The following is a 10,692-nucleotide window of genomic DNA, read 5'->3' as shown; positions in this document are numbered from 1 at the left end:
GAGGAAATTAATGCTCGTCCCGGTATTATCGCCAGGAAACGAGGCTTCCGAGGGCGGGCTCGGAATTTATTGGACCTTTGGGTGTGATTTCAGTTTAGTGTCACGCCTCATGAATTTGGATTACTGGGCTAAACGCGCAAACAAAAAGGAGCTATTTGGACATAAATTATGGACTTTATCGAACAAAACAAACATTTATTGGGGAACTGGGATTCCTGGGAGTGCATTCTGATGAAGTTCATCAAAGGTAAGTGAATATTTATAATGCTATTTCTGACTTCTGTTGACTCCACAACATGGCGGATTTGTTTTGTTTTGTGTCTGAGCGCTGTACTCAGATTATTGCATGGTGTGCTTTTTCCATAAAGTTTTTTTGAAATCTGACACAGCGGTTGCATTAAGGAGAAGTGGATCTAAAATTCCATACATAACACATGTATCGTTTAGCAATGTTTATTTTGAGTATTTCTGTAAATATCCCAGAGAAGTTCATCTGTCCATCAAATATGGGTTCTTCCCCAAATCTTGGAAGTCTGCTGCAGTGATACCCGTTTTAAAATCTGGTGACCAAACACTGGAGGAAAATTACCAACCGATAAGCATTCTTCCAATGCTATCAAAAGTAACTGAAAGATGGGTGGCTGATCATCTGACTGATCACCTCCTTCAGGGCAACTCAATACATCAAATGCCATTTGGATTCAGAACTAACAATTCTACCAAAACAGCCAATTGCTATTTTCTGGGCACCTTATTCATCCAAGCTACTCAATACTGCCCCCCAGTCCCAAAGAAGTTAAATCTAATCTGGACCTAGGTGGTGAAGTCAGTCTTTTTGGATCTTAAAAAGGCTTTTGTTACTGTGAATCATTAGGTCCTCGTATCCTAACTATCTTCCCTTAGTGTGTCCACTGACGTCATTAGTTGGATGTTTTCTTATCTGGCAAACAGAAGTCAAAGGGTTTGTTTGGGGGACACTCAGTCAGACTCTCTTTACTATAACATTGGGGTCCCACAAGGGTCAATATTAGGCCCCCTTCTGTTTACCATTATATATAAATGATCTCCCACAAGTTAACATGCAGATTAATGCAGACGATACAGTTCTGTATGTACACAAAAAATAGACAACTAGCTGTTAACTGAAGCTATGGTACATGTTTTTAAATGGATTACTAATTATTGCCTTCATTTAAATGTCAACAAGACTGTTTGTATGTACTTCTCCAAGAAATCCATTGATTCTTCCCAGCGAGCTGTTCTTGTTAATGGAGAAAATCTGAAAGTTGTGTTTAACTTCAGGTATCTTGGTGTCATTTTGGTCTCCAACTTGACATTTAAGAAACGTGAAGAAGGTGATTAACACGGTCAAATATGGATTATCCAACTTTAGGTTTATAAGACATTTCCTTCTTCTGGAGGCCACAAAACTATATATGCATGCTATGATCTTCTCACATCTGAGATTTTGCCTCACAAGCTGGTCACAAGCAGGAGCTACTATTCTGAAACCAATTGAATCCCTCTACAAACGAACACCTAAGATGTTTGATAACAAACCAAACCGTTACTACCATTGTCATATAATTTACAAACATTATTTATTTAGTCTGGATAGCTTTTAAGCAGTATGTAGGTGCAAGCCTTGTCTTTAAGATCCTGGATGGTCTTGCCCCTCCACCCCTATGCCGGCATATCATGCTCAAGGAAAGCACCTCCAAGGGCAGTAACTAGAGGGGATTGCGTTGTCCCTTTTTGACACGTTGAAATCGGTCAATCAGTCTTCTCTGTTAGAACTACAATATACTGGAATGCAATGCCCATGGACTTGAGAAGCTGCACTGATTATTGTACTTTAAAATTTAATTTGAAAACATGGCTCAAATCTATTCAAACCTGTACACGAGTTATCTGTGGTTCCTCATATGTAAGACGATGATAGATGATGATAGTGTTGTTGTCATTAGAATGATATATTATTGGATGTAATGTATTGATATTTTGTATTGTTTTAGTGAGTATATGTATTGTGACTGTGTTTTAAGTTAAGCCGTATACTTAAATTTTAACAGGCAGCAAAACAATTTTGGTCACTGGTGTGAAATCTCTAGTTATTTTATATTTATGGACCCACGTTTTTACTTTAGTTTGTGTGTGTGCACATTACTCTGTCTACCTGGCCTCTGCCCACCCGTTGGCACAAAGTTTGATCCTCTGTACGTGCCAAGTGTCCGTGATCCTCTGCTCCTCGCTTCCAGAGTGCCTGCTGCTGTTATCCTCACAGAAATGATGACTGATAACTGATAAGACAGCATGACTGATAAGACAGCAGCTGATGCTAATCGACTGAAGTCAGTGGGGAAGCCCAGTTGATTGCGTTTGTGCGATAGAGACATTTCGGCAATTAATGAGCACATTCTGTTCTGCTAGAAGCTAACGGGGAGAACTACAAGTGAGGATGTGTTTGGATTGGAAATTCTGTGTTCATCTGTGCATGGATGGAGCTGCATCAATGCCTGGGAGAGTGAAATGATTAATTGTCCACATAAAGTAAATCCCACTGTATCATTCACAGAGAGGCATTAGCCAGCAAGAGAATGAGTCCTGAGTTACATTATGTTTTGAATGATGCAGTGAAAGTTATGAACTTTATCATCATAAATCCAGACCTCTGAACTGTTTGAAAGGCTCTGTGATGACAGTTGGAAAGACTTTAAAAAAAGACTTCTACAGCTTCACACCGACATCCATTGTCTAACCAGAGGGAAAACGCTACAGAGGCTTTTTGAGCTGCGTGCCCAAGTGATTTTCTGTCGGAGCACTCACACCCCCTTGTGGCTGTGTTCAAGGACACAGACTGGGGAGGCCGCCTTGCCTATCTTGCTGATGTGTTCAGCAAACTGAACAACTGGAATCTAACTGTGCAAGGTCAAGACACACATTCTAAACATGTACATGTATGACAAAATGTGTGGATTCGTGAAGCTCAAACTCTGGGAGAAGAAATGTGATGGGGATATAAGTTGTTTCCAGCAACTTGACACCTACCTTTTTACAGGTGACGTCGACGGAGATCATATGGTGCAAATAGTAAGCTCACATTTATCCAAACTCAACAGTGAGTTCAACTCCTACTTCCCTGACATTCAAAACAAGTCTGCCAAACTCGACTGGGAGAGCAAACCACATTTTTGTCTAAAGTACACCTAATTTAGGAACCACGCCGGTTGCAGGTGCATGAGGGAGTTTTTCAGGCAGGTCAAAGTGTTTTAGGGGTACAGTACCCAAAAAAGTTTGGGAAGCACTAGGTTAAGAGACGGCTGTTATTGAGAAATCAGTCAATCCGGTTATTCATGTCCATTTAAATCTACTTCACAATGACTTATCAACTTGAAACTCTTTCCTACACTATAGTGCTTGCTTTATCCAATTGATCATGTCCTTTCTTTCATCATGTGAACCCCGTTCATTGCTGCTCGAAGCTATATTTCAGATTGTATAACCTGCTTTAAAACAGAGGCTTAACCTGGGTGCCAGTCTAAGCACCCAGGCTAACAAATGGTAGCTCTGAAATAGAATATGCTTGTCTGAGTCTGACTAACAGAGCTTACTTAATTATACGGATTGGTTAAAACCGCATTCCAGCCAGTTAAAATTGCTTCTCTACATATGTAATGGTTTGAAAATAGAGCAATAGCTTTCAAACAATTTAACAGTAAATTTCCACGCTGCATTATGGGAGTCTAAATCTGCATTTATTTCTATGAGAAACTAGACAGAGCACAATAATATACAGGTGTTGTTATTGCACAGATACACAGGCGACTGAAATAGCGCATGCACCAAACAATAACACTGACAAGGATTGACAAGGACTTCGACAGTTTTGTGTGCTATAAGACCAATGTGGCATATCTATAAATCATTTAAAGAATAGACCAATGCATTTCTAACAGTTAAAAGATCACTGCAACTGTCAAGTCCCCTTAGCCAGGGGGAGATTGTCATTCTCCCTTTTGACCAATTAACAAAAGTACCAACACGATTACATACAATTCCTCTGTTTGCTAAACTGGTATTCAAAACAAAACATTCTTGACAATGTTAAAGGCTTCTACTCATTCTGTCATTGTGCAATGTAGAAGAGTTTTGTGGAAAGAACTACAGTCAAAACAAAAACCCTGAAACGTTCTTAGATGATCTATAAAACATAATTCTGCACAACACAACCATATGTTGAAAATGAAACGTCTACATTCTCAAGAATGGACAGCAGTTTCCTGTCTGGTACAATACAATCAGGTAGGATTTGGTGCTATAAAAGAAGTCTGTCCCATCTGAAAAATGTACTCATATAGTACGATTGAGTAGTGTATGATATAGGCTAGTCTGTCCTACAGATGTAGGATCTTAATTTGATCTATATTGTCACAGTAAAATAATCCTGCAGCAACAGGATTTGAACCTTTAGTCCATAATGTTGCTTGATCGGTGGTTAGGCTATTAGCTGGAAAAAAGTAGGCTACATAAAAAGTGCAATACTGTGAATATAACCATGTGCTAGTGTGGGTTTTCAGCGAATTTATGTAAATCACAAAGCTCATCTTCAAATTCTCTGAAACAAAAGGGTAATCAAATTAAGATCCTAAATCTGTAGAAATAATATTACCAGTATGTACACAAGCAAATCAGCTGGTACTGTAGGCTACAAGCAAATTACTTCCAACTACAGGATGACATTAAGTCAGGAAAAATATGTACAAGCAAATCAATTAATGTTCCTTGATGGACATCTTAACTTAAATGTTAATATAGTACATTTTTTGTATATCTTTGGACAATATATGTCAGATAACTCATTATGCAGCTATTGAAAATCAGTTTGAGGTTTGACTGCATGGCACTGTAAAGCAGTCCTGTCTGTCAATCAGTGTTTCCTATCTTCAAGTTTCTCTCACAATGACGCTCTCATGGAGTACCTTTACTTGAAATCATCATCTGCATAAATCATAAATACACATTTGTAAACACTCCACTTTACATTCTCCAAAAATACTAGGCTCTTTTTAAATTTGGTTCAAAAACAGTTCATATTCTCATCTTTAAATAGACATTTCCAGTATCAAATAATGTCGTGTCACAGAGCAGTCCTGAAGTTTTATACAAACTGCCAGCCTACTAACATTACTTATGAATTCAGTTGTTAGCCCTCTTTGTCCTCTCACTTAAAGATGCACTATGCAGAAATCAATCCCCCATTTCTTGGTTGGCAAAATTCAGATATAAACTGAAATTAGGTGTACTATGGTGACAAAACAAGCAAGTATAGTGAAGAGAATCATTGTACCATCTAAACAACTGTGAAATTATGTATCATTTCCATAACCAAAATGTTTATTTTCAGCTATAAGCAGCTGGTGTACAAATCCAAAAGTAAAACTAAACTCAACGGGAAGCATAGAAATAGCACACATAGAACAAATCTTCTTAGACTTGCTTTCAATTAAAGATCTATAACTTATTTATATGTGAATTTGGTCAGGTTGCCCAAAACGTTCCATAGGTACCGGGAAATTACTTTTTTACTTTCCAGAACCAATTATTTTCATACAAAATGTTCAACCCAGTAATTTCCCATTTTCAAGTGGTGTCACATAAGATGAACAGTAACCTGCTGTGTTCAAATAATTTATGAAAATACAATGCAAAAAAAATGTGGTTCTAGACATAATCTTTTTGAGGGACATGATATGAGCAACTGAACCTTTTTTGTTTGAAATAGCAGCATTTCTTGTAGCAGCGTACCCTGCTTGGGGTCTGCCTCATTCTTGTTCCCCCTTTAAGTTAAAAAAAAAAGCTTTTATAATTGTCACTAACGTTCAATAAACCACATATTACACAGTAAATCCCTTTCTTTTAGATGAATCAACATGATAAATACACAGTACAGCGCGAGACATGAAACATTTAACTACCTTAAAATATTGCAAGTTGTACTTTTAAACTAGCATCAAACAAATGTCTTACTGTAATTAATACACAGAGCATTTACAACGATGAAATGTGCTACTGTTGTATACCTGATACAGTTAACCTGAATACATGCGTTCCATTAAACTCCTGTAAAATAGTACTTAAGGTATATGTATACAGACACATTACGGCACAATGTGATATTCAGTTCCATTTTACAAGGTCCCATTAAATGTTCCCTAATGTGCTATTGTCAAGTCAGTTCTATGAAGCCCAGATCTGTGCTAATGTATTACGACTGCCTTATAACTTGCGATGAGCGAGTTCATAATGCATTATAGATACAGTATGTGCTTAATGTTATTCCATCCATGAGAACAGCTGATAGCATGGCTGTTCTGAGCGAGGACTTTGATAATGAACGAAGCTACAGGAGGCGTTTCCCTTATCATTAAGTTAACCAGCGTACATATCAGTTATACATATGAAGGCTATATTAAAGTTTTTCCTATGTCAGTGAATACAGATCTTGTTAATGCAGTATAGCACAATATGCTCATTTTTCATCATTAAGAGAGTGATAGTTAAGTTTCTCATGGATGGTAAAGGGCTAAAAGACAATCGTTCAATTTCAACATTACTAACAATGGTTTGAAGTTGAGCTTTTGTTTTTAAAATTCATCCTTATGCTGAAGCTTAAGTTATAATGTAGTCACAAATATCCTTCTACGAGAGTCCTCTATCACCCTCCCATAGGTTGCATCCCAATTCTCTACCCTTTTCATTAAAAAACATTGAATTGGTGTAAGCATTCACTGGGGAGAGAGTTTCAGCTAACGTTAAAGTTTCACCTAGAAAATTCATGTTAGGCAGTGTACACTTCAAAAGAAGGATAGCAAAATGGGATGCAAACTTCACCATCCCCCCTTCAGTACTCTCCTTTTCCTTCCCTAGTTTCCTGCCTATTTCACCGCAACATTTGTAACTATCCCCCCCCCTAGTTGATCATGGGGTCATCTCCACCAGGCGAGGCCAGCACGGGGACACTAACGAAGGGTACATCCTTAGTCTTGTCCACCTTGAGCGAGGTGGAGTTGGTCTGGTGGGACACTGAGGTGAAGGACAGATGGTCGTGCTCCAGTATTGCCAGGCGGTCCTGTGGTTTCTCCTTCTTCAGATAGAACATCTTCCTCAGGGTCTTCAGCTGCTGCAGCTCACAGAAGGTCTCCAAGACAACCAGCATCACAACCAGGCCCAGGAGGAGGTAGACTGGAGAGAGAAAAGGAATAATACAGACAAGGGGTTACTAGAGGAACCATTATCACTCACAGAAGGTCTCCAGGACCACCAGCATCACAATCAGGCCAGGCAACAGGTAGACTGAGGGGGGCGGCAAAGACGGAGAGAGTGAGGTTGCATTTCATTAAAATAAAATCTTTAGCAATATTTACTTATGGATTTCATGCCAATGATGCTCACTGAATTGAGAGGGAGATATGAGTTAAACCAACACTAGCTGAGACGGAGAAAGGATGTGACCTTAGAAGTGTAAGAAACACTAGGTGAGAGGAGGTGACCTTACCAGATGCTCTTAACCAAAGCGACTTAGTACATTCATCTTAAGATAGCTAGGTGGGACAACCACATATCACAGTAAGTACATTTTTCCTCAAAGTAGCTCTCAGCAAAGTCAAAGCTAGTAAGAGAAAACAAAATGTGCATGTTAGTTCACAAAAGGGGTGCTGTAGGACTTTTTAAAGATTCTCTTTAACGAGGTAGTGTTTCAGATGTTTTCAGAAGATGGGCAGGGACTAAATTGGGGTGCCAGGACAGAAAAGAGCTTGGAACTGTGCTGAGCGGGAGCTGCCCTCCGGGTAGGGTTGCGAGGGCCAAGAGGTGGTAGAATGGAGTACTAAGGTTGGGCTGTATGTTTTGAGCATAGCCTGAAGGTAGGGAGGGGCAGTTCCTCTTGCTGCTCGGTAAGCAAGTACCGTGGTCTTGTAGTAGATGTGAGCTTCCTTGGGAATGTTGAAAACCAGGCAGGCTGCAGCATTCTGGATAAGTTGCAGGGGTTTGTTGGCACAAGCGGGGAGCCCAGCCAACAGCAAGTCGCAGTAGTCCAGATGGGAGATGACAATGCCTGGATTAGGACCTGCGCCCGCTTCCTGTGAGGTAGGGTCATCACAGATGTTGTAGAGCATGAACTGCTTTGATATCTGCAGAGAATGACAGGGTGTTGTCCAAGGTCATGGCAAGGTTCTTATCACTCTGGGATGGGGCCACCATGGAGTCAACCATGATGGAGAAGTCTTTGAGTGGGCAGGCCTTCCCAGGAAGAAGAGCAGCTCAGTCTTGTTGAGGCCGAGGAGGCGGGGCAACATTCAAGCGGAGATATCTGCCAGGCATGCGTGTTGCCATGTGGGTGTCAGAAGGGGGAAGGAGAAAAGTAGTTAACAGGATTTCAGCCGTAAGAAGTTATTAACAGGATTGATTTGACAGCAGGATCGATTTGACAACAGCCAGTGAAAGTGCAGGGCGCCAAATTCAAACAGAAAACGCATAGTAAAATTCCTCAAACATACAAGTATTATACACCATTTTAAAGCGAAACTTGTTAATCCCATCAGTGTCCGATTTCAAAAAGGCTTTACGACGAAAGCATAACATACCAGTGTTGTCAGCGCATAGTCACAGAAAAACACAGCCATTTTTCCAACCAAAGAGAGAAGTCACAAAAAGCAGAAAGAGATAAAATTAATCACTAACCTTTGATGATCTTCATCAGATGGCACTCATAGTTCATATTTCTATCCAAAAATCTGTTTACATTGGCGTGTTATGTTCAGTAATCTTTCGCTTCCAAACACCCAGTGATTTTGCATAGAGCCACATCAATTTACAGAAATACTCATCATAAATGTTGATGAAAATACAAGTGTTATGCATGGAATTAAAGATATACTTCCCCTTAATGCAAACGCTGTGTCAGATTTCAAAAACTCTTTACAGTGAAAGCACACCATGGAATAATCTGAGTACAGCGCTCAGAGACCAAAACAAGCCATACAGATACCCGCCATGGTGTGGAGTTTGTAGGTTTTCAAGTCTTTGCCTCTCCAATATACAGTGTAAAATCAGAAATAGCATTATAAATATTCACTTACCTTTGATGATCTTCATCGGAATTCACTCCCAGGAATCCCAATTCCACAATCAAATGTTTGTTTTGTTCGATAAAGTCCATCATTTATGTCCAAATACCTCCTTTTTGTTTGTGCGTTTAGTTCACAAATCCAAATTCAGGTCCAATGAAAAGTCAAAAAAGTTACATTACAGTTTGTAGCAACATGTCAAACGATGTATATAATCAATCTTTAAGATGTTATCATAAATCTTCAATAATGTTCCAACCGGACAATTCCTTTGTCTTTAGAAATGAAAGGGAACGCAGCTCGCCCTCACGGCCGCCTCACGAGACTTAGCTCAAGACATTCTGCCAGACACCTGGTTCAAACGGCTCTTATTTGCTCCCCCTTCACAGTAGAAGCCTCAAACAAGGTTCTAAAGACTGTTGACATCTAGTGGAAGCCTTAGGGAGTGCAATTGGTCCAAATTTTACACTGTATATTGGAGAGGCAAAGACTTGAAAACCTACAAACCTCAGATTTCCCACTTCCTGGTTGGATTTTTTCTCAGGTTTATGCCTGCCATATGAGTTCTGTTATACTCACATACATCATTCAAATAGTTTTAGAAACTTTAGTGGTTTCTATCCAAATATACTAATAATATGCATATATTAGCTTCTGGGCCTGAGTAGAATGCAGTTTACTCTGGGCACCTAATTCATCCAAGCTACTCAATACTGCCACCCAGCCATAAGAAGTTAAGTGTCATCCGCATAGCAATGATAGGAGAAACCATGTGAGGATATGACGGAACCAAGAGGGCCTAGAAATGAGCCCTGGGGGACACCAGTCATAAGAGTACGTGGTGCAGACACAGATCCTCTCCAATTCACCTGGTAGGAGCAGCCTGTAATCAGAGTGTGCGGTGCCTGAGATGACCAGCCCTGAGAGGGTGGAAAGGAAGAAATTATGGTTCCATCTGCTGCCTTCGACATCGAGATCTAAGAGGATGAGAACAGAGGCAGTGCGGAGAGCCTCCGTGAAGAAGAGCAGTCTCAGTTGAGTGACCAGTCTTGAATTCAGACTGGTTATCGTCACTAATATCGTTCTGAGAGAGAGTTGGTCAGAGACAGCATGCTCAAATGTTTTGGAAAGAAAAGGGATACCGGTCTGCAGTTTCTGACATCAGAGTCAAGTGTTGGTTTCTTGAGGAGTAGAGCGACTTGGGCCATTTTGAAGTCAGAGGGGACGCAGCCAGTGGTCAGGGATGAGTTGATGAGGGAAGTGAGAAGGTCTCCAGATATAGTCCGAAGGGAGGAGGGGATGGGGTCGAGCGGGAATGTTGTCAGGTGGCTGGACCTCACTAGTCTCAGAAAGGGGATAGTGTGAGTCATAGGATGTGGAAAGGGAAGAGTAGGGTTGAAAAGGCAGAAGGAGACCGGTGGGAGAAGGATTTAGCAGAATGGAGAGGATAGAAGAGGAGAGCAAAGATTGTGACGGCTTTTGACCATCTAGATAGGGGCTGTGGCTAGGGTTGGAGGACAGAAAAGAGACAGAAAAGGAAACAAAGTAGTGATCAGAGACATGGAGG

General features: G+C 40.3%; 1 protein-coding gene across 1 annotated transcript in view; it reads right to left on the bottom strand.

Annotated features, from left to right (window-relative positions):
- Nucleotides 1–3,736: 3,736 nt before the first annotated feature.
- Nucleotides 3,737–10,692, bottom strand: part of kcnk1b (potassium channel, subfamily K, member 1b) — a 29,171-nt gene continuing 22,215 nt past the window's right edge. The window contains exon 3 of the mRNA XM_024388265.2: nucleotides 3,737–7,242. Within this exon, the coding sequence (XP_024244033.1) occupies nucleotides 6,971–7,242 (272 nt within the window). The 3' untranslated portion in view covers nucleotides 3,737–6,970. The remainder of the gene's footprint in view (nucleotides 7,243–10,692) is intronic.

The sequence above is a fragment of the Oncorhynchus tshawytscha genome, linkage group LG25, assembly GCF_018296145.1.
Source record: "Oncorhynchus tshawytscha isolate Ot180627B linkage group LG25, Otsh_v2.0, whole genome shotgun sequence".
NCBI lineage: Eukaryota > Metazoa > Chordata > Actinopteri > Salmoniformes > Salmonidae > Oncorhynchus > Oncorhynchus tshawytscha.
The sequence above is the reverse complement of the archived record's forward strand: the minus strand, read 5'-3'. Positions and strand labels throughout refer to the sequence as shown.